We start from the raw sequence: 23,340 nt of genomic DNA on the forward strand, positions 1-23,340 counted from the left end.
CCCGAAGCGCAGAGGTAATCGCTTCAGCTTTGTAAAGTTTCCAGCAACTTGCGGGATACCTCCGGCTTCCGCAGGTGCTGAAAGCGAAAATATACGCGGGATTCTCAGGGAAAAATAAAAGCATGAGAGGCGGCCGGAGGAATGCGACATAACGGTACCCGAGCCAGGCTTGTGGAGCCTCAGAAGTCATGGCAAGAAACGTCCGGAATGCTCCCAAAACAAGACCTAAACTGAGAGGGGTATGGAGGCTGCCATGTTTATTTCCTGTTAAACAATACCAGTTGCCTGGCTGTCCTGCTGATCTCTCTGGCTGCAGTAGTGTCTGAATCACACACCTGAAATGAGCATGCAGCTAATCCAGTCTGACTTCAGTCAGAGCACCTGATCTGCTGCATGCTTGTTCAGGGACTATGGCTAAACCCATTAGAGGCAGAGGATCAGCAGGAAAGCCATCTGCATTGTTTAAAGAGAACCTGCCTCGTTAGGATCCAGAGGCTTCCCCCTCCCAAGGTAAGTATCCCCCCCCGACAGTTTTTTTTTTCGTGACAAGTTTTCTTTAAAGTGTAACTGTCAGGCATAAAATCAAAAATTTTCTTTTTATCTGGTAAACAAGTAATAAGGATGCTAACCGGGCAATCCAAAAGTTAAAATCACTATGACTTTTCTTGTTGATAAATACCGGTAATCATTCCCCAGTTTACATGACTTATTTGGTACACAGAAAATTTGGTACACAAAAGAGAAATCGCAGGGCATGGTGGGTTGTCTTTTTTGCTGTTCTACTTCCCCTCAGCTTACTAATGCAGCCTGATTGGCTGAAGCCTCTTTCCCTCCCGTTTTCCCCTCCCACACCTCTGTTCCTCTCTGATTGGCCAATAATTCTCATGCTGTGTCAATGCACTTTCTATAGTGAAGGGCGGGCAAATCAGGTAGAGGAGAGTAAGGGAGGAAATGACATCAGGCTAGGCTTCAAAATAGCCACACTTAAAATGTGAAATGCTAAGAAGGATTTTCTCTTTTACTGTAGAAAAATCACTGAAATCAAAATGTGGAGAGTGCAATACATCTGTTATATAAGTAGAGCAAGTATTTATCTACTTATATATGTGATTTTTTTTTTTCAGAGATAGCATGGCTGACAGCTACTCTTTAAATAAACATGGCAGCCACCATATGTGCTTTAAAGTGTGCTTTCAGGGATAGCTCACACTACATGAGCAGCCATTGAATAATTGAAGCACATGCTTTTTCCGATCACATGGGCACCGTGAGTGACATCATGATCGCCGCTCCCTGTTCAGTGGTGCAAATCGATTTTCACTGAATCGCAAGTGCAGCGCCTGTAGCATTTTTCCTGCTTATACAATCGGATTCAATCAGTGGGGGTGCAGGAGAATCGCAGAAACGCGGTGGTACGCCATTGTTTTCCCGAGCCCCACTCTTCCCGTGTTATTTTCCTCCCGGGAAGCCGCAGGTCTCCTCATAGAACGAACCTGCTTAATCAATGCACAATCACCGTTTTACTGCATATCGATCTGGCTGCAATTAAGGTGCGTACACACGCACTATGGCCGCCAACAACGGGTCCGTCAGACCCTCCCGCTGGGCGGACTTTCAGGCGACAGTAGCGCGTGTGTACGCACTGTCAGCGGACTTATAAGGCTGAACGATCCGTCGGGCGGATTGCTCAGCCTTATCAGTCCGCCGACAGTGTGTACACACGCGCTACTGTCGCCTGAAAGTCCGCCCAGCGGGAGGGTCTGACGGACCAGTCGTTGGCGGCCATAGTGCGTGTGTACGCACCTTAAGAATGCCCCTTATCAGCAATGAGTCGGGCCAGGAGATAAGGCAGCTCCCCGGCTGTCACCGATTCACAGCTGCAGGAGCCAGAAAGGAAACAAAGACAAACTTCCTCTCTGAGAGACTGTAATGGCGGGAATACACGGGTCGATCTGGCGGCCAATTAGCTGCCGGAAGGACCCCAGCCACGTCCGCTCAGATCGATTGCCGATCGAGCGGGCGGGATTCGAGTGGCATGATCGGGCCAGCTGAATATTATCAGCTGGCCGGATCAGCTGGTCGATACACGGTACAGAAACGTACCGTGTATCCCCAGCATAATGCTGGGTACACACCATACAATTGTGTTAGATAGATGGCTCAATAGATAATTTCCATCAAGTCCGATATTTTCGATCGTTTTTCTGATCAATTTCTCATAGAAGTGAATGGTAATAGATAAGAAAAAAAATGCAAAGTGTGCAACTAGCATAATAACTCCTCATTTCTGAAGGTGCAGCATAATGACAGGAGGGTCTTACCTCATTGGGGGGGGGGGCGATCTCACCTGATAAGGGGGAGGGGCTCTCACCTGATAAGGGGGAGGGGCTCTCACCTGATAAGGGGGAGGGGCTCTCACCTGATAAGGGGGAGGGGCTCTCACCTGATAAGGGGGAGGGGCTCTCACCTGATAAGGGGGAGGGGCTCTCACCTGATAAGGGGGAGGGGCTCTCACCTGATAAGGGGGAGGGGCTCTCACCTGATAAGGGGGAGGGGCTCTCACCTGATGTCATAGCCGTACATATCCTTCTCCGGCCGCCCGTGGATGATCCAGTGCGCCAGCTCTTTCCCGCATCCCCCGCCCAGCATCATACCTGCAGACAACACAAGGGGGCATCACATGACTGTTCACCCACCACACACATGGCCAAGCAGATAATCACCCCCCCCCCCCCCCCCTCGGCCAGACTGGCACCACCACTTACCGGCACTGTTGAATCCACAGCCCAGGAAGAAGCCGCGGACTTCAGGAGACTCACCCAGCAGAGGCTTGTGGTCCGCTGTGAAGGATTCTGGGAAATGAGAAGAAGAGCAGAGGACTTGGTATTCAGGCAGCCCAGCTAGTCGCAGCATATTATTTTTATTAATATAGCGCCGACATCTTCCACAGCGCTGTACAGAGTATATTGTCTTGTCACATAACTGTCCCTCAGAGGAGCTTACAATCTAATCCCTACCAGAGTCATGTGTCTATGTATGTATCGTGTAGTGTATGTATCGTAGTCTAGGGCAAATTTAGGGGGAAGCCAATTAACTTATCTGTATGTTTTTGGGATGTGGAAGGAAACGAGAGTGCCCGGAGGAAACCCACGCAGACACGGGGAGAACATACAAACTCCTTGCAGATAGTGCCCTGTGGCAGGGCTGTGTCTTATGCTTGGTACACACGATGCAATTTCCCACGTGGTCGATGGGTGATCAGACAAAGTTGCAGTGTGTGTACATGTCCAAAGTTGCACCCGATGGATAAAGCGATCGTTTTTCCAATTATACGTGTGCAAAAATCGATCACTTTATCAATCGGCCATGTCGTAAATAATCGCCAATCCCTGCCTGTCAGGCAGGAAATTGCATCGTGTGTGCCCAGCATTAAAAGTGTCCCTCTTTCTTACCTCAAAGTTGGGAGGGATGCCCAAGACTGTTAAGCCGTTTGGGCAGAGCTCTCTCGCCTTATGGGTTATGGTTATCACTGTATTACCTGTGACATATTTCCACCTTCATGTACCATGCATCGCTGGTCGGTTCAGTTGTTTATCTGTAACCGATTGCCTTGTAACCAGGGACGGTTCTCTACTTTTTGCTGCCCGAGGCAAACTTGTGAGGATGTCTCCCCTCCACCCCCCCCCCCCCCCCCATTTGGAATGATCACACAGCTCCCGACCTTTTACTCTGCTTCATTTAAATGTTCTCACATGACATGCTGCAGCTCAACACAATAGCACACTGGCTGGCTGAGTCTGTGACAAACACACTGCTCACTCTCAGCCACTCCATTCCTCCTCAGTCAGGACAGCAGTGCCACCTCCTCCCTTCTGCTGTGCAAGTCACATGACACTGCTGCTCTCCTGTCTCCTCTCTCACTCACTCAGGCCCAGTGCACACCAAAAACCGCTAGCAGATCTGCAAAACACTAGCGGTTTTTAAAGTGTTTTTTTCTTATGAAGCGTTTTGCGTTTTTGTGTAGCAGATTACAGATATTGTTATAGTAAACCTGTTACTGAACAGCAACTAACAAAAACGCCTGGAAACCGCTCTGATCTGGCGTTTTATCAAGCGGTTTGCGTTTTTCCTATACTTAACATTTGAGGCAGAAACGCCTCCAAAATCCAAAAAATGCTGCAGCCCGGGAGTATGCGTTTCTGGTAAATGCCTACCGCACTGGTGTGCATCAGCCCATTGAAATACATGACCCAAGCGTTTCCACATCCGCAAGCGGATCTAAAAACGCTACCAAAACCGATCGGTGTGCTCTAGGCATCACTGTCAGCCTCCTCACACAGCACAACAAGCTGCTTTTCCCCAATGATGCTCTCCTGCCTCCCACCTCGTCACTCACTGTCAGCCTCCTCATACAGCACAACAAGCTGCTTTTCCCCAATGATGCTCTCCTGCCTCCCCCCTCCTCACTCACGGTCAGACTCCTCACACAGCACAACAAGCGGCTTTTCCCCAATGATGCTCTCCTGCCTCCCCCTCCTCACTCACTGTCAGACTCCTCACACAGCACAACAAACCGTTTTTCCCCAATGATGATCTCCTGCCTCCTCCTCCCCCCCCTCACTCACTGTCAGACTCCTCACACAGCGCAACAAGCTGCTTTTCCCCAATGATGCTCTCCTGCCTCCCCCTCCTCACTCACTGTCAGACTCCTCACACAGCACAACAAGCTGCTTTTCCCCAATGCTGCTCTCCTGCCTCCTCACTCACTGTCAGATTCCTCACACAGCACAACAAGCTGCTTTTCCCCAATGATGACCTCTTCCCCTCCTGCTCTGATTGCATGCTGTTAGTGTAAACACAGTACAAACATGCTGCCCCTGTAATCTCTGTGCCTGATGCAAGTGTTTCACCTGGCTTCATGAGAGAACTAGAACTGCTAGTTACTATCTGTACTCAGCATTCTCTATTGTACAGCGCCACGGAAGGTGCAGCAGCAGCAGTAGCAACAATTTCCGCCCCTGAACGAAAATTTACCATTGTGCCCAATCACATGCACGGGTCGTTTCAGTAGACTGGAAATATTGTTCTGGCCCACCAATGGAGGAGAAAACAATAAGCAATCCAATCAGACTATGGCTCCGTACATACACATCCAATTTTAATCTGCAGATAATTGGACAATTTTACCATTGCAGAAGTGTGAGGGGCCAAAGATTTCGTGTCAGTATGCTCTCATACTACATGGAAGTGCTAAAATTTGCAGACAAAAATTGGATGTGTATATGGACCTCAAAAGAATCCTTCTTAAATCCTAATCGACGCAATGGTCATTCATCGTTGATCGCCACCACGAACGGCATCTTATCTGATTGACTGAACGGTCTGTCAAGAGATTGTACTGTTAATGGGCACCTTACAACCAGGCCTCCTCCAGACGCTGACAGCCAATAGGAACGCTCTTCCTAAAGCTTCAGCACAATGAAGCAGCAGGAAAAGCGTATTTTGGCTCATTCTGAGCAGACGGGAGATGTACACAGCGCACTGCCGTCTGCCACCCCCTCGCCGCCGCTACACGGGGAATTTCTGGACCAGAGCATTTCCCGTGTATAGGTCATGTCGTATCTGGTGAGGAGAGAGATGTGACCTACATAATGGCGGCACAGACAGAGGCGGCCCTCCGACAGCAGCGACACGGATCATGCATACAGATCCAGGGGGATCAGCGGGACTAACCAGGCCTAAATTATAATGTGCAGCTTCCGCTATCGCCATCCTTATAGCAGGAGAATAAACCCCACAATCTACAAGTCCTCCCAGGGAAATGTGATAACCTCTGTGAATTATATCTAAAAGGACCTTGTTATTTGGAAAGTTTCTGTAATTATAATGTATTTATATAGCACTGACATCTCCTGCAGCACATTACAGAGTACATAGCCATGTCACTGACTGTCCTCAGAGGAGCTCACACTCTAATCCTACCATAGTCATAGTGTAATGTCCTACCATATTATTATTATGTATTTATATAGCACTGACATCTTCTGCAGCACATTACAGAGTACATAGTCATGTCACTGACTGTCCTCAGAGGAGCTCACACTCTAATCCTACCATAGTCATAGTCTAATGTCCTACCATATTATTATTATGTATTTATATAGCACTGACATCTTCTGCAGCACATTACAGAGTACATAGCCATGTCACTGACTGTCCTCAGAGGAGCTCACACTCTAATCCTACCATAGCCATAGTCTAATGTCCTACCATATTATTATTATGTATTTATATAGCACTGACATCTTCTGCAGCACATTACAGAGTACATAGCCATGTCACTGACTGTCCTCAGAGGAGCTCACACTCTAATCCTACCATAGCCATAGTCTAATGTCCTACCATATTATTATTATGTATTTATATAGCACTGACATCTTCTGCAGCACATTACAGAGTACATAGTCATGTCACTGACTGTCCTCAGAGGAGCTCACACTCTAATCCTACCATAGTCATAGTCTAATGTCCTGCCATATTATTATTATTATATAGCACTGACATCTTCTGCAGCACTTTACAGCCGGTGGTCTCAGAGGGAGCTGGAGTGGTTTACCCCTCATTACTCACAGCTCTGACCATCTCTAGATGCAAACAGTGTAGTCTATGAATTATAATTATTATAAAAATTGCATTGCTCATTCATGTAAACAATATAAATGCAGATTTGAGTATCAATAACTCCTTTTCCACTGGAGTGTCACTGAAAACACAATTACACCACATTTTGATTAAACTTTGCTTAGCTCAATACTGCCCCCCAGTGTTTCCTGTCACCTGCAGCAGCTTGCTCAAAACCGAAAAGGCAAACACGTAACTGTTATGGTGGCCATAAATGGTACGATAAAAACGTTCGATTATCCCGTTTATTCGATCTAAATGATCGAATGAAAGTTGAAAAAAAATTTTTTTATCAAGAAATTTGAACGATTATCCCGTTTTTTCGAGAAAAAGTAGATTGGACATGCTAGAAAAAAAAAAAAAATCTTGATATTCGAAATAATCCAACTAAATTATCTAATCGACAAAAAAATGAAAAATTGTACCATGTATGGCCACCATAGAGGAGACCATTAACCAGCTGAGCGGTCTGGACGAGCTCAGCTCGTCCAACACCGCCAGCGGCTGCCGCTCAGGCCCTGCTGGGCCGATTTTAATGAAATAAAAAGCAGCACACGCAGCCGGCACTTTGCCAGCCGCGTGTGCTGCCTGATCGCCGCCGCTCTGCGGCGATTCGCCGCGAGCAGCGGCGAAAGAGGGTCCCCCCAGCCGCCTGAGCCCAGCGTAGCCGGAACAAAAAGTTCCGGCCAGCGCTAAGGGCTGGATCGGAGGCGGCTGACGTCACGACGTCGGCTGACGTCGATGACGTCACTCCGCTCGTCGCTATGGCGACGATATAAGCAAAACAAGGAAGGCCGCTCATTGCGGCCTTCCTTGTTTATTCTGGGCGCCGGAGGCGATCGGAAGATCGCCTCCGGAGCGCCCTCTAGTGGGCTTTCATGCAGCCAACTTTCAGTTGGCTGCATGAAATAGTTTTTTTTTTATTTAAAAAAAACCCTCCCGCAGCCACCCTGGCGATTTAATCAGAACGCCAGGGTGGTTAATGGTACAATTTTCACTAAATGCGATTTGAATGATCACATTTACTGAACGATTCTTTCTTCAAATGCGAACATTCTAGAATTGCCTTTAGATTAAAGAGAAGCAGAGATGAAGCACCCTCTTGTATTTTACCTTATAAATCAGTGGGAACATGACAGTAAACACCTAATCTGCCCTTTGTTTCATTGTTCTCTGTGGAATCTGACTGTTATCACCTCTGATAAGAACCCCCGACTGAGAAGTCAGGCTGCTCCGTCTAGCTTTGCTACAGAAAGATTATAGCTAAGTCTGTCTTCTGTGGTGTTATTTCAAGCCCAAGCCTGCCCCCTTGTGGCTTTGCTATAATGACTCAGCCATTATCATTCCCAGCAAAGCCAGATTTAATTGCTCAGTCTGGGATTCTTGTGACTGCTGATAACAGACACTTTTAGCAGTGAGGAGGAAACAGAGCATGGTAAGTGTTTTCTCTAATGTTCTTACTGATATACATGGTAAAATACACAAGGGTGCTTCCTCTCTGGTTCCCTTTAATTACGATCATATTTTCCAACTTTCCGATCAATTCTATCCTATAGAGCAAGCGACTAAAGAATCGTTCACTATCGATTGCCTTCATAAATGGCAAATTTTCTATACAATTTGATTGTAAAGATCACATTGAAAGATCGCATTTGGTGAAAAAAATTGTACCATCTATGTATCATCCTTTTAAAGGGAACCAGAGAGGAAGCACCCTCATGTATTTTACCATGTATATCAGTAAGAACATTAGAGAAAACACTTACCATGCTGTCTGTTTCATCCTCACTGCTAAAAGTGTCTGTTATCAGCAGTCACAAGAATCCCAGACTGAGCAATTAAATCTGGCTTTGCTGGGAATGATTATTGCTGAGTCATTATAGCAAAGCCACAAGGGGGCAGGCTTGGGCTTGAAATAACACCACAGAAGACAGACTCTGCTATAATCTTTCTGTAGCAAAGCTAGACGGAGCAGCCTGACTTCTCAGTCGGGGATTCTTATCAGAGGTGATAACAGTCAGATTACACAGAGAACAATGAAACAAAGGGCAGATTAGGTGTTTACTGTCATGTTCCCACTGATTTATAAGGTAAAATACAAGAGGGTGCTTCATCTCAGGTTCTCTTTAAAGCCACACAGAGTCCACAGGACAAGGTGTCTACACTCCAACATGTTTTGCCGGATTTGGGCTTCGTTAGGAATACAAACAGACAAGACAGTGTAAGAACACATGAACAACAATAGAACTCCCACAAGGCCAAGACAAGCATGTATGCTCAAGTCAGAGCCCTTTAGTTTAACCCGTCATTAATCACCACCATGTTTTAGATGTACTGTAGGTGGCTTATGATCTGCGGGGCTAGCTGATAGAGCCTGACAGGGCAGGAGGGATCAATCCTTTATACACACTGACAATAGATATCAGATTCCAGCATAAGATCTACTGAAAATAGATCGAGATGCAGCGTTGCTCTGCTACATACAGCACAATCTTACAGATCATCAATCTCTGACCACTCCTGTTCCCCCATGAGCCACAGAGACTTTCCGTCTGGTCAGATCATAATGTCGATCAATCTTCATTATAAATCGATCGAAATGACAATCAATCTGAGATTCTGTGACAAATATTTCTGGTTGAATCTGTCAGGAATCGACCAGGAAAAATGAATGTACGAGAACCACCTTAAAGAGGCCCCTATATCTATACATCGCTGTATATTGGTGTGATGCCCCGCCCTACCCATGATGTCACAGCCTCGGCTGTTTATTATTACGCAGAATTCTCCTACCAGAGCATTCTGGAAAACAAGGAATTTTTTTCTACCGGCTTCAGAACAAAAACAAACATTTCACAGAGAGCACCTGACAGGACTAAAGGTGTCGTCACCTGTGCTAAGATTCAGGATGTAAAATCAGGGAGAGGAAAGATTTTACAGTGGGCAAACACTGACTAAATTATTTAAAAATGAATATCGTAAGAACATTTTTTTAAAAAAAGCATTTTTTTTTCATTACATAGTTTTCCCTACAGTTGCTCTTTCAGTTGATTTTTAATTTGATGAATATGGCAGCCAGCGGATCTCCACTACAAATAGCAAATAAAATGCTATCAATTCTGCCTTGTGTGCAATTCTAATGTAAAATGAATGCATCTTAAGGGGCCCATACACTGGTCGATTTCAGCCATCGATCGATTCTATGGAATCGATTCTATCAAATTCCCCATTCGATTGATTTGTGGCCGATTTTGATCTATTTTGATCGATTTGATCTGACAGGATGAAAAATCTAGGTCGATCTGCTGGCAGCAGATTGATCGCTCATAGATAGATTTGCATGGTCCAATAATTCTGAAATCTATTGGAAATCTGTTCCTAGTGTGTGGCACACATCAAATAGATTCCTGTCAGATTCAACTTCACCGGCATCTGACAAATCTATCTGATGGTCGAATCTGCTGCAAATCTATAAGTGTATGGCCACTTTAATGCCTAGTACACACCATACAATTTTCTGGTAAGGGGGCCATACACTGAGCCGATTAGCGGCCGATCGATCGGTCAATCTATTTGCGATTTGCGGCCGATTTTGATCGATTTCAATCGATCTGACATGCTGGAAAATCTAGGTCGATCTGTTGAGATTGCTTATTTGGCATTGGACCTAATGGAAATCTGATGGCAAAAAAATGCCATCAGATCGATTTTCAAAATCTATCGGAAATCTGTTCCTAGTAAAAAAAAAAGTTCCTAAACACATCAGATAGATTTCTCATCTATCTGCTGCTAATCTAAAGGGGCCCATACACTTAAGGATTTTCCTGACGATATACAGCAGTGATCACTGTGATCGAATCTGCTGTGCAATCGTCGGGAGTGAGTTGATAGCAGCGTTTGAATGACCGACGTTAGCGGCAATACATTACCTGCTCTGCCAGCGCGTATCCCCACTGTCACCGCTGCTCCTTCTCCGCTGTGCTCCGGCAGGCTTCCCTTCTTCCTGTCCCGACAGGAAGTTTAAACAGTAGAGCGCCCTCTACTGTTTAAACTTCCCCGGACAGGAAGTACAGTGAAGCTGGAGCGAGAAGAGACAGCGGAGACCCGTGCCGGCCGGAGCAGGTAATGTATGGGGGGGTCAGAGGCAGCTCCACAGATGGTGAATCGGTTTCAGGCTGAAATCGGTCACAATCTGTTTGCAGTAAAGGCAGCCATACGATCCCTCTCTGATCAGATTCGATCAGAGAGGGATCTATCTGTTGGTCGATCTGATGGCAAATTGACCAGTGTATGGCCACCTATTGGATTGGCCCAATCCATAATGAATTTGCATATAAGCTGTAAAATGTAGCCACTCGCTGGCCTTCGCCAACCTTCACCGACATACAGAGGCGCACTGGACGCAGCGTTGTCCGTCACTCACCCGGGCCGCACACCGTAGACTTAATGCCCGTCCTCTCCAGTGCTGGCACACGGTTGATCGCGCCCTCGATGTGCTGTATAAAGACGTCCCAATCCAGATCGAAGAGACCAAAAGAGAACCTGTCCGAGACCTTCCGGAAGGGAAAACGAGAAACGTTATCGCCAGGGATTGGATCTGAGCCAAACGCACTTGCTGAACAATTCCGATTGGCCGTATTCAGGAGTAGCAGATAATTGGCCAACTCGAGTGAAGAGGCACAATATGTATTAAAGGACACCGGCAGTGAGAGTGATATGGAGGCTGCCATATTTTATTTCCTGTTAAACAATACGGATCTCTTTGGCTGCAGTAGTGGCTGAATCACACACCAGAAACAAGCATGGAGCTAATCCAGCCACACTTCAGTCAGAGCACCTGATCTGCTGCATGCTTGTTCAGGGGCTGTGGCTAAATGTATTAGAGGCAGATCAGCAGGGCTGCCAGGCAACTGGTATTGCTTAAAAGGAAATAAATATGGCAGCCTCCATATCCCCCTCACTACAGGTATCCTTTAATGTCACTCCAACAACCCTCATACTGGATTCTGCCATCATTAAATATTTTCAAAGCAGCAACAACTAAACTTTGTGCCAAGTTTACTGATCTGTTACTAAAGTCTGGTACACACTTACAATTATGATTGGCCAATCACTAACCAATTTTACCACCTCCATGTAGTATGAGGGTAAACCGATATTAAATACTATGAGCAGATTGTGTAAGTAACCTTTCATACTACATAGAGAGGGTAAAATTGGTCAGTGATTGACAGAAAGTATGTAAGAGGATTTAGTGTTAACGTTCCCATACGTCAGACAATGGATGACCAGATTGACCAAGAGATATCTCTCTCCGATTAGAGAGAGATCTGTTGGCTGCCCATATACCGCAGGCCGATTTCCGATCAATTTCATGCCGAAATCGGCCTTGTAATGCCGCATCTGTCCACCTCGCTGCCCCCCAATGCTAAATGCTATATTTGGCCCCCACCGCCACTACCTGTCTGCGTCTGCCGCTACCTCCGGGCTGGTTTCTTTGTCCATACATGCACCCCATGAGTTGCCGGAGTAACGTGGGCACATGTGACATCACACATACATGTATGCTGACAAACGTGGGGCGTGTATATTGATGAAGGGCGGAGCCAGAGGTGGACACGGACAGGTCATGTATAGTGCAGTGGGCACTGGGATGGGGGGGGGGGGGGGGGGGGGTAACATCTAGAATTGGGGGGGCAGTGTCAGTGGTTCCATCGCTCCTCCCGATATCGCTCACAGTTACCGCTATGCACCCGACCGACCGCACATCTTGCAGCACGTCCGACTGAATAAGGAGACATTTTTAGCCCGAAATTGGTCGCATCTTCGATCGGGGATGCACTTGTCAGCACAGATTATGAGATTATAAAAAATTGAATCAGATGGTCGATCAGCAGCCGAGTCGCCTGATGCATGGCCATCTTAAAGGAGTTACTGTACTGTGCCTGCGCGAGCGGCACTGTCAATCACCACCACGTGGACCGGAGCGGACTGTGCAGGTGGTAGTAGTTCTGCGCCTGCGCAGTACGCTCCGGTCCACATGGCGGTGATTGACAGCGCCGCTCAAACAGGTCGGCCTGATGTCATCACCTGAAAGCAGCTGTGGCGAACACGCTAAAAACCTAGCACCGACCTCGCCATCCCTACCGATCTTTCCAAACGAAAAATCAATCAGCTGCGTATCGGGATAATCGCAGCGCGTTCTGTCTCACCGCAGCGTTTCCATCCGCTCTGCAAATCAGCCGCTTCATTGTTTTAACGGAAGAAATGAGGCTTAGGGATGTTTTTCATCACAGTGACAAATTAATCCGCAATTTACAAAACTACAAGAAACAAACTCCTCAGCGGGGGGGGCGAGGACCTGTCAAGCGGTAATGACAGGTAAGTACGCTGCGTTCTGCTGACAGGGCGACACGACGCAGCCCTCCCCCTGATATGTGACAGCAATCAGCTCACCTCGTCCCAGAATATCGGGTTTGACTCATAGCCGCCCACGGACAGCGCGTCACCTTGGAGACGCAGATAAACCGAAGCATCGTGGTCCCGCACATTCGGCATGTTCTAAAAATAAAGACACCAAGACGGCAACATGAGCAGGAGAGAAAGAGACGGTCTGAATTCTGCGGAGAACTTCCTAAAACTTCACAAGTAGGGATCAAAGAGATGCAAATTATTCCGAGTTGATGCAAAATTTTATGCAAATATATGTAGCTTGAGACTGGGTTCACATATGACATAGCGTGAACGGCTGCGTTTTAGGTCATGTTTTAGGTTAATGTTGTATGCGGTTTTTGTGCGTTTTTCATGCGTTTGCAGTTCGCATATTCAAAACGCATATGGGTTTTGCATACATTTTCCATGTGTTTTTAGATTTCCATTTATGCAAATCACTTGGAAGACAACAGGAAGTGGAAATACAGCAAACCATATATTCATTATTTTTGTGGGAAAAAAAAAACACGTGAAAATGCATGAAAAACGCATGAAAAAAAAGCGCATGAAAAACGCATACCATTGCGTTCCCATTGATTTTCATTATGCGCACTTTGGCAGCGTTCCTGCATAATATACAACATTCAAACCAGCGTTTTTACAAACGCAGGTTTGAAAGCACATAGGCGTTTTAATATGAGTTTTTTCCTGTGGCTCATAAACTTCCATTAGTGGAAAAAAACACAGCGTTTTCCGCTACCGTTCATGCTATGTGCGCATCTAGCCGGAAAAAGGACCAATCAATTTAAACCTGGGTTTAAATTGATTGGTTCATTTTGAAACTGAATATATTTGCATAAAATTTTGCATCAACTCTAAAGAATTTGCATCTCATTTATGATTCCTATTCACAAGTGTGCGTGTTGTACAATGCATGCGGCTATGGGAGGCCTGATACACACAGACACCCGTACAACAGAACAAGAGGCAGCATAAAGTCAGGGTGCTCGTCAACGGTACAAGATTTTCCTCAGATGTCATCAAGCCTTCAGATTTGTGGAATTGTAAGACATTGGAAGGGAATGAGCGATTGTTAAGCAGATTGATTAGGGGGCTTTCTCTCTTCAGATACGATAATGAAATCCAACATTTCCATCAATTAAATTCTGTATGCCCATCATATTGCTTCATGACGATTTTTTTTCTGTTCAATGCGAACGCAAAAATCTGCTGGAATGATCCCGTCTGGGGAAAATATTGTACCGTTAATGGGCACTATTATCTGTCATCCAGGCCACGCTATAGGTGGCTACACACACACCAATAAAAAGGATTCAATTTTACAGCAATTCATATTTTTATTCAAGTGAGAAATCTGACTGAATTTCTGTTTTTTCCTTGATATACCAGTAAGCTGATTGGGAGTGGCGGACCTTTCTGACTTAATTTCTGGATTTATAAACACAGCTGAGTGAAACATTGGTCAGATTCTTGAATTGCTACACTCAGTCAGGAAAATTGATTGTAGTTCTCAAATTGAAAAGACAAAAAAAAAAAAACACAAAACCTTGTATCATGTGTGGGCCTTAACTATTAGCCGACCGCTCCAGGCCAATCGGCATGAAAGGTGGCAGCCCCAAGACTGCTCCACACAGATTGGCGTAATTGGCTTTCAATGGGGCTAGCAGGAGATTGCGCGCGCATCTCCGCTCCACTCCGCCTTCAGTCTCCCAGCGGCACTTGCCACTCAGACTGTTTCGGCGTCTAATTAGGCTGTACAGCGCTGCGATCTAAGGCAGCGCTGTACTGGGGACAGCCATGTGACACGGCTGTCCCCCGGGACACAGGAGAGCGATCGGCTCTCATAGGCTAGGATAAAGCCGATCGCCGTCAATGGCTGACTGGGGGGGGGGGGGGGGAGGGAGGGAGTTAGGGGAAAAAATAAAAAAATTATTATTTAAAAAACAAACAAACAAAAAAAAAAAAACCACTGGGTGAGCAATCAGACCTCACCAACAGAAAGCTCTGTTGTTGGGGAGAAAAGAGTAGGGGGGGGGGGGGGGGTGTCGAGGAAATCACTTGTGTGGCCCTGCAGCGAGGCCTTAAAGCAGTGGCCTATTTACAGAAAAATGGCCTGGTTACTGGGGGGGGGGGGGGGGGGGGGAAGGCACCTTTCGAAACCGGTATCTCTTTCCTGCCCTCTCCCCTCTCTCTGCCACTTCCTGCTCTGACAAGATGGCCGCCGCCCAGCCTCAGGAAGGTGGCAGCAGTCGTGTTTGGGCGATGACAGATGGGCAGCCGTCTGTGTCCTCCGAGCGCTGCTCTCCTGACCCAATTAAAAGTGCGTTCCTGCTGATATTTTAGCATAGCGAAGGCGGCGGTGGGCTGGCGTGTTGACACAGTGACAAGGAACATTTCTCACAGGACGCAGAACTAGGACAAGAGGACATGAGTAAGCGGAGGTGGCAGACCTGTATTCCCTCTATCCGCTCCGTCACCACGTAGGCATGATGCATGGCGACCAGCGGCACGTTCACCCCCGCCATTTCTCCGAGAGACCGCGCCCAAACGCCTGCAAGAGAAACAGAGACAATCAAAAGAGAGAAATAAGTCTTCACGATAAAATAAACAGAATAAATAGCACAGAATTCTGTCTGCAGAAAAACAAGCGCCATGTCAGATGAGATTCCGCAGATCGGTCCTTCCTCTGCAGTCTGTCACCCACACGACATCCGTGTCCCTTCTGTGCCATCTCTTCCTATCACAGAGCGGGGGCACACACATGGCATGCACTATGGCAGATTGTTATTTTAATGGTTGTATTAGGTGCCCAATTAAACCCAAAAGTTTAACAAGACAAATTCCCAAACTTATCAGGTTCATTAGTGTACATTATAAAAGTATTATCTGTTTGGCTTTTCTTGTCTGCAGCTGTGCGCCTATCCATTCAGTCTTACAGGGAACCTGGAGCGAAAGGGATATGGAGGCTGCCATATTTATTTCCTGGTAAACAATCCCAGTTGCCTGGCTGTCCTGCTGATCTTCTTGGCTGCAGTAGTGTCTGAATCACACACTTTGAAACAAGAATGCAGCTAATCCAGTCACACTTCAGCACCTGATCTGCATGCTTGTTCAGGGGCTATGGCTCAGAATATTACAGGCAGAGGATCACCAGGACAGCCAGGCAATGTGCATTGTTTAAAAAAAATATATATATGACGGCTTTCATATCAGGTTCCCTTTAAGACCAGTAAATTTTGACTGCTTCCATGGTTCTTGCTGGCTACTTCCTGTGTCTGCACCCTCGCGTACCGGACACACGGGTTATACACTATGCAGGGATGCTGAGAAATGTAACCTCAGGGAACCGTAGGTGGAAAATTAAATCAAATTGTACCACAATTGCAATCGCTTTCCTTAGTTTAAAACAGCCCCATTAAGAGATTCTCCAAAGTAAAACTGGTGACAAAACGGAGATCTGTTGCCCAACGACACCCAGGAGACAGTTGTGCAAATTACTACATTTTGCAAAAGGGTCCTGCATAAGCCACTCCCTTTTTAACCTTTCAAGCTTCCCCATTGGTCCTTTGAAAGGGAAGTGCATTTGTCTGGCCTAATTCCAAATTGCATACAACTTGAATCTGGTTCTCTCAATCACTGTCTCCATCTATCTGGCTAAAACGCGCTTATTTTGAGTGGCCCGATTATTGGCATTACAGCTTCAAACACAATAGTGTTATCTTCAAACACAAAGCAGTGCCTGGCAGAAGCAGCTTATCAGCAGCAGTAGGTAAATAAAAGCTTTTAAAAGTCCATTTAAATACAATTCCTGATCCACACGGTTTTTAGCAATATTTAAGTGGGGAAAAAAAATGGTTTTCAGCCATTTATGGACCAGAATGATAAAACCATAATAATTCTTGTAGTTCTCCTGTAAAAGCTTCTCTGGCCTATAGGCAAGTCCGGGAGCTCCGCCCTCTTTACTGCCAGTTCTGTTTGCTCTGCTCCAATCTCTGGAAGTGTGAAACTTTCTGACCTGCAGTTTTAGCTGAGGTACCTTCTGATCAGGCAGCCAATCATAGCGTCAGTTCCTATGACCTGTGACTGCTTCGTACTTGCTGTAACGTATTCCATACCTGCACAATTCACCACGCAGGGGGTCTGTACCGTGCCATACTCAGTCTCCACCGCAGCCACCCGCCTCACGCCAAAATCATCCGTCCTCACCTGGATCCCGGTCACCGGGCAGCTCTCAATCACCTGATAGAGAGGAATACATCGGATCATCCGAAAAATCTACAGAATTCATGCTCGGGTCTGCATAATGTTATATGGATTTCATAGAAACATCTTTTTTTTTAATTATAAAGAGAATCTGTACTCTAAAATTCTTACAATATAAATCATACCATTCTATTCATTATGTTCTCCTGGGCCCCTCTGTGCTGTTTCTGCCACTCCCTGCTGCAATCCTGGCTTGTAATTGCCAGTTTTAGGCAGTGTTTACAAACAAAAGACATGGCTGCTAACAGCATGTGATAGGCTGAGAGGAGCTCAGTCTGTGACTCCCACAGAGCCTGCAGGGGGCGTGGAGAGGGTGTGTATAGCTTCTGCCTATCACAAGCAGAGCAGCACATTCCTGCCTGAGTGCCTGAGCCTGACAAAGCCATCAGAGGAAAGAAGATTAGATTATATAACAGAGATAATACAGCCACTGTGCAACTAGGAAAGGCTGCAGTAAGACAGACCACATTAGAACAGGTATAGGAACTTATAGGATAGAAGAAATAAGGCTGAAAATTTTGTTACAGAGTTGTATTAAACACAAAGTTTTAGTCAATATTTCAATTAAAAAAAAAAAAAAAAAAAAAAAAAAAAAAATCAAAAAAAAAAAAATCGGAGAAACGGGTAATCTAGTTTATGGGTTCTAAGCTCTTTCCCTTAGTACAATTCGGATAAAGAGGCGCCCCAGTATAGATGAAATTAGATTAAAACCAGTATAAAAAAAGAAAATGGATGAGGCTTACCTCAATGAAGCAGTGTTTCCGAAGACAAAGGAGTGTTATTTCGCACAGTCAATGCGTTTCACTGGTCTAAGCCGCTTCCTCGGCCAATAACAGTGCCAATTAGCAATAGCCGGTTTAGCAAAGGGAGGCTCTCAAAAGAGGGAGGCTCCTTTGCTGACTGGCACGGTTATTGGCTGAGGAAGCGGCTTAGACCAGTGAAACGCATTGACTGTGCTACATAAAACTAATTTGTCTTCGGAAACACTGCTTCATTGAGGCAACAAGCCTCCTCATCCATTTTCTTTTTTTATACTGGTTTTAATCTAAATTTTATCTATACTGGGGCGCCTCTTTACCCAAATTGTACTAAGGGGAAGATATTAGAACCCATAAACTAGATTACCAGTTTTTCCTTTTTACCCAAATTGTGCTTTACGTACCCCCAACCTACCCAGTAGGAGGGGTTCAGACAGACCTCTTAGGGTCTACTCCTAATGATGGTCTGCCAGCGTTTTATCAAGGAGAGCGACCCCATCTAGGTCCGGCTGGATCACCTCGAGTGGAATTGGGTTTGTCGTCTCCTCTGCTCTCTGCTTCCTGAGGTCAGTTGCCCCTCAGCAACCTACCTTTGTGAGCAGCCAATCCATTTTTACCTTATATCCTATTGTGTTTCAAACTTACTGCGCTATTGGGCTCCTGTTTTTGTATCCTGTGCCTTTTCTATTCAGGGCGTCAAGACCCCCCCCCCCCCAATCACTGCACCTCCGCGTAGTGGCTCCCTGCTCCCCTCCCCCCCACACCATACGAAACCTGAAGAAAGGAAATAAATATGGCAGCCTGCATATCCCTCTGTTAAACAATACCAGTTGCCTGGCAGCCCTGCTGATCCTCTGCCTCTACATTTAGCCATGGCCCCTGAACAAGCATGCAGCAGATCAGGTGCACTGCCTGAACTGACTGGATTAAAAGACAAAAAGAAGACAAAACACTTATATCGCGCTTTTCTCCTGGAGGACTCAAAGCTCCAGAGCTGCAGCCACTAGGACATGCTCTATAGGCTTCAGCAGTGTTAGGGCTCGTTTCCACTATAGCGAATCTGCATGCGGTGTCCGCATGCGGATTCGCATAGGCAATGCAAGTGGATGGGGCTGTTTCCACTTGTGCGGCTGCGGGAGTGTTTTTTTTTTGTGCGGCAGAAATCTGCACGGCAGAGCCGTCAGATTTCGCGTGCGAGAGGAATGCACGCGAATCGCCGCTAATGCTTTTAAATAGGGAAACCGCATGCGGGTTGAGCATGTGTTTGCCGCGAATTCGCATGTGATTTCGCATAGGTATAATGTTAATTTACACAGGCAGTGACATGGTTAAATTCGCACATACCCTTACCTATGCGGAATCACATGCGAAATCGCGGCAAAAACCGCATGCAGAATTGCACCCGCATGCGATTTTGTCCACGGTGGAACGCAGGCGATTCCGCACCGCAACAGTGGAAACGAGCCCTTAGGGAGACTTGCCTAAGGTCTCCTGCTGAATAGGTGCTGGCATACTGAACAGGCAGAGCCGAGATTTGAACCCTGGTCTCCTGCGTCAGAGGCAGAGCCCTTAACCATTACACCACCCAGCCACAGCTGCATGCTTATTTCTGGTGCGATTCAGACACTACTGCAGCCAAAGAGATAAGCAGGACTGCCAGGCAACTGGTTTTGTTTAACAGGAAATAAATATGGCAGACTCCATATCACTCTCACTTCAGGTGTACTCTAGTTCATGGCTGCCTGTCTACAGAAGACATGGTGGTTTGACCTACCTGGGGAGGAGAAGGGGGTGAGTGATCAGGCACCAGGAGGATGCTGAGGGGGAAGGGCAGAGTCTATAAGCAAGCATAGGACCAGCCTTAAGCTCTGTACACACACTAGACAGCGGTCATAGGAAAACGAGCGATCCCTGATGGTTAGCGATGAGTGAACGACAATGGCGCACATTTGAATTCAGTGACGACACAACGATGGTCAAACAATTGGATCGTTACCGAAAATGTGTAAAGGAGGAGCCAGAAGTGTGAAATTTGGCACAAGAGTATATTAAAAGGATTGATTGATTGTTATCGTTCATTACCAATGACTAACAGCGATTATCACCCAAACTGATCAGCCAGGAAGGATTGGTGTACATGGACGATAACCATGTTCTTCTAGTGTCACTGGGGCATGTTTTTTATCGTTCGACCTGTCATTCCTTTCCGAAGACTGCAGTCCGCTGGCTAATCCCCCCCCCCCCCCCCCCCAATCACTAACTGACCTGACTGCAGGTTCCCCTCCCAGTCAAACCATCCTCCCAGGAGAAGGTCATTAAGTTGGGGCCATTGGGCAGTCGCGGCAGTGCAACAATGCTGCGATCACATTCCAGTCATTTATGAAAGGCCCGCTATAGGCTGCGGATGTCACATGACCCCTCACCTGCGCTCCTCTGGCGGTGGCTGCTCTGGCCAGGGTGGTGCAGGTCCCCGCGGGGTCCATCGTCCCGTCCTTCGGTACATAAAGCGTTCCATAGAGATCAGACACATTCATGAGCGGGTAAACCTCCTTGGTCTCCGCCGGTGTAAGGACGTAAGAATCCACGCCGTATACCTTCCCCAGCTGCGGAGAGAAGAGAGCAAGCTCAGAGGACAAGAAGGGAGACATCTATGCATGCAGAATTCTACCCCCCTCCAGGAGAGCGCTGTGTACCCCACATAAAAGCCCCCAACCACAAGCACCACACTGAGCCAAAAGTCAGAACACTGGACATGACTATGTACTCTGTACAGTGCTGCAGAAGATGTCAGTGCTATATAAATACATAATAATAATATAGTAGGACATTACACTATGGTAGGATTAGAGTGTGAGCTCCTCTGAGGACAGTCAGTCAGTGACATGACTATGTACTCTGTACAGTGCTGCAGAAGATGTCAGTGCTATATAAATACATAATAATAATATGGTAGGACATTAGACTATGACTATGGTAGGATTAGATTGTGAGCTCCTCTGAGGACAGTCAGTGACATGACTATGTACTCTGTAATGTTCTGCAGGAGATGTCAGTGCTATATAAATACATAATAATAATATGGTAGGACATTAGGCTATGACTATGGTAGGATTAGATTGTGAGCTCCTCTGAGGACAGTCAGTGACATGACTATGTACTCTGTAATGTGCTGCAGGAGATGTCAGTACTATATAAATACATAATAATAATATGGTAGGACATTACACTATGACTATGGTAGGATTAGAGTGTGAGCTCCTCTGAGGACAGTCAGTGACATGAATATGTACTCTGTACAGTGCTGCAGCAGATGTCAGTGCTATATAAATACATAATAATAATAATATGGTAGGACATTAGACTAGGACTATGGTAGGATTAGATTGTGAGCTCCTCTGAGGACAGTCAGTGACATGACTATGTACTCTGTAATGTGCTGCAGAAGATGTCAGTGCTATATAAATACATAATAATATGGTAGGACATTAGACTATGTCTAAGGTAGGATTAACAAAAACACAGAACATTTATATCGCGCTTTTCTCCTGGCGGACTCAAAGTGCCAGAGCTGCAGCCACTAGGGCACGCTCTATAGGCAGTAGCAGTGTTAGAGAGACTTGCCTAAGGTCTCCTACTGAATAGGTGCTGGCTTACTGAACAGGCAGAGCCGAGATTCGAACCCAGGTCTCCTGTGACAGAGGCAGAGCCCTTAAAGAGACTCCGTAACAAAAATTTCATCCGGTTTTCTTCCATCCTACAAGTTCCAAAATCTATTCTAATGTGCTCTGGCTTACTGTAGCACGTTCTACTATCACCATCTCTGTAATAAATCAACTTATCTCTCTTGTCAGACTTGTCAGCCTGTGTCTGCCAAGTTCTTCAGTGTTGTGGTTCTGTGATGCATCTCCCCCCTCCAGGCCCCTCTCTGCACACTGCCTGTGTATTATTTAGAGTAGGGCAGCTTCTCTCTTCTCTCTTATCTTTTACAAGCTGGATAAATCCTCCTCTGAGCTGGCTGGGCTTTCACATACTGAGGAATTACATACAGGCAGAGCTGTCTGCACTCTGCAAGAAGAAACAGCCTGACACTTCAGTGGAAGATAGCTGCAAGGGGAAAGAAACACACAAGTGATCTCTTGAGATTAAAAAGGAATGCTGTATACAGCCTGCTTGTGTATGGATGTATTTTCTATGTGTGGACATAATGTACATCAACCTACTTCCTGTTTTGGTGGCCATTTTGTTTGTTTATAAACAAACTTTTTAAAACTGTTTTTAACCACTTTTAATGCGGCGGGGAGCTGCGAAATTGTGACAGAGGGTAATAGGAGATGTCCCCTAACGCACTGGTATGTTTACTTTTGTGCGATTTTAACAATACAGATTCTCTTTAACCACCCTGGCGTTCTGATTAAATCGCCAGGGTGGCTGCGGGAGGGTTTTTTTTAAATAAAAAAAAAACTATTTCATGCAGCCAACTGAAAGTTGGCTGCATGAAAGCCCACTAGAGGGCGCTCCGGAGGCGATCTTCCGATCGCCTCCGGCGCCCAGAATAAACAAGGAAGGCCGCAATGAGCGGCCTTCCTTGTTTTGCTTATATCGTCGCCATAGCGACGAGCGGAGTGACGTCATCGACGTCAGCCGACGTCGTGACGTCAGCCGCCTCCGATCCAGCCCTTAGCGCTGGCCGGAACTTTTTGTTCCGGCTGCGCAGGGCTCAGGCGGCTAGGGGGGCCCTCTTTCGCCGCTGCTCGCGGCGAATCGCCGCAGAGCGGCGGCGATCAGGCAGCACACGCGGCTGGCAAAGTGCCGGCTGCGTGTGCTGCTTTTTATTTCATCAAAATCGGCCCAGCAGGGCCTGAGCGGCAGCCGCTGGCGGTGTTGGACGAGCTGAGCTCGTCCAGACCGCTCAGCTGGTTAAAGTAGAGTGACCAGACGTCCCGGATTGCCCGGGACACGTCCCGGATTCGGGGTCCGCTGTCCCAGGCTTAATGAGGTCCCGGGAAACGTCCCGCTTTCAGCAGCGGGACGTCCCGGCCTCGGGACTCTGGCCACTCTCTCCTCAATGAACTGGCAGCGGCGTCTATAGACGCCGTGCCAGTTCATTGCCCGCAGCCCCGCTCCAGCCTCCTCTTCCGGTGTCTGTTTCCGACACCGGCAGGCGAGCAGGGCTACGGCAAGATGG

At 46.7% G+C, this 23,340-nt stretch overlaps 1 protein-coding gene across 1 annotated transcript in view; it reads right to left on the reverse strand.

The window, feature by feature from the left end:
* Positions 1 to 23,340, reverse strand: part of SARDH (sarcosine dehydrogenase) — a 166,016-nt gene that overhangs the window by 102,163 nt on the left and 40,513 nt on the right. Inside the window, exons 4-10 of the mRNA XM_068249222.1 lie at positions 20,579 to 20,758; positions 17,250 to 17,373; positions 15,585 to 15,685; positions 13,138 to 13,242; positions 11,105 to 11,234; positions 2,766 to 2,852; positions 2,564 to 2,654 (exon numbers count right to left, since the gene is read on the reverse strand). Coding sequence (XP_068105323.1) covers positions 2,564 to 2,654; positions 2,766 to 2,852; positions 11,105 to 11,234; positions 13,138 to 13,242; positions 15,585 to 15,685; positions 17,250 to 17,373; positions 20,579 to 20,758 — 818 coding nt within the window. The remainder of the gene's footprint in view (positions 1 to 2,563; positions 2,655 to 2,765; positions 2,853 to 11,104; positions 11,235 to 13,137; positions 13,243 to 15,584; positions 15,686 to 17,249; positions 17,374 to 20,578; positions 20,759 to 23,340) is intronic.

Source organism: Hyperolius riggenbachi, chromosome 8 (genome assembly GCF_040937935.1).
Source record: "Hyperolius riggenbachi isolate aHypRig1 chromosome 8, aHypRig1.pri, whole genome shotgun sequence".
Taxonomy (NCBI): Eukaryota; Metazoa; Chordata; class Amphibia; order Anura; family Hyperoliidae; genus Hyperolius; species Hyperolius riggenbachi.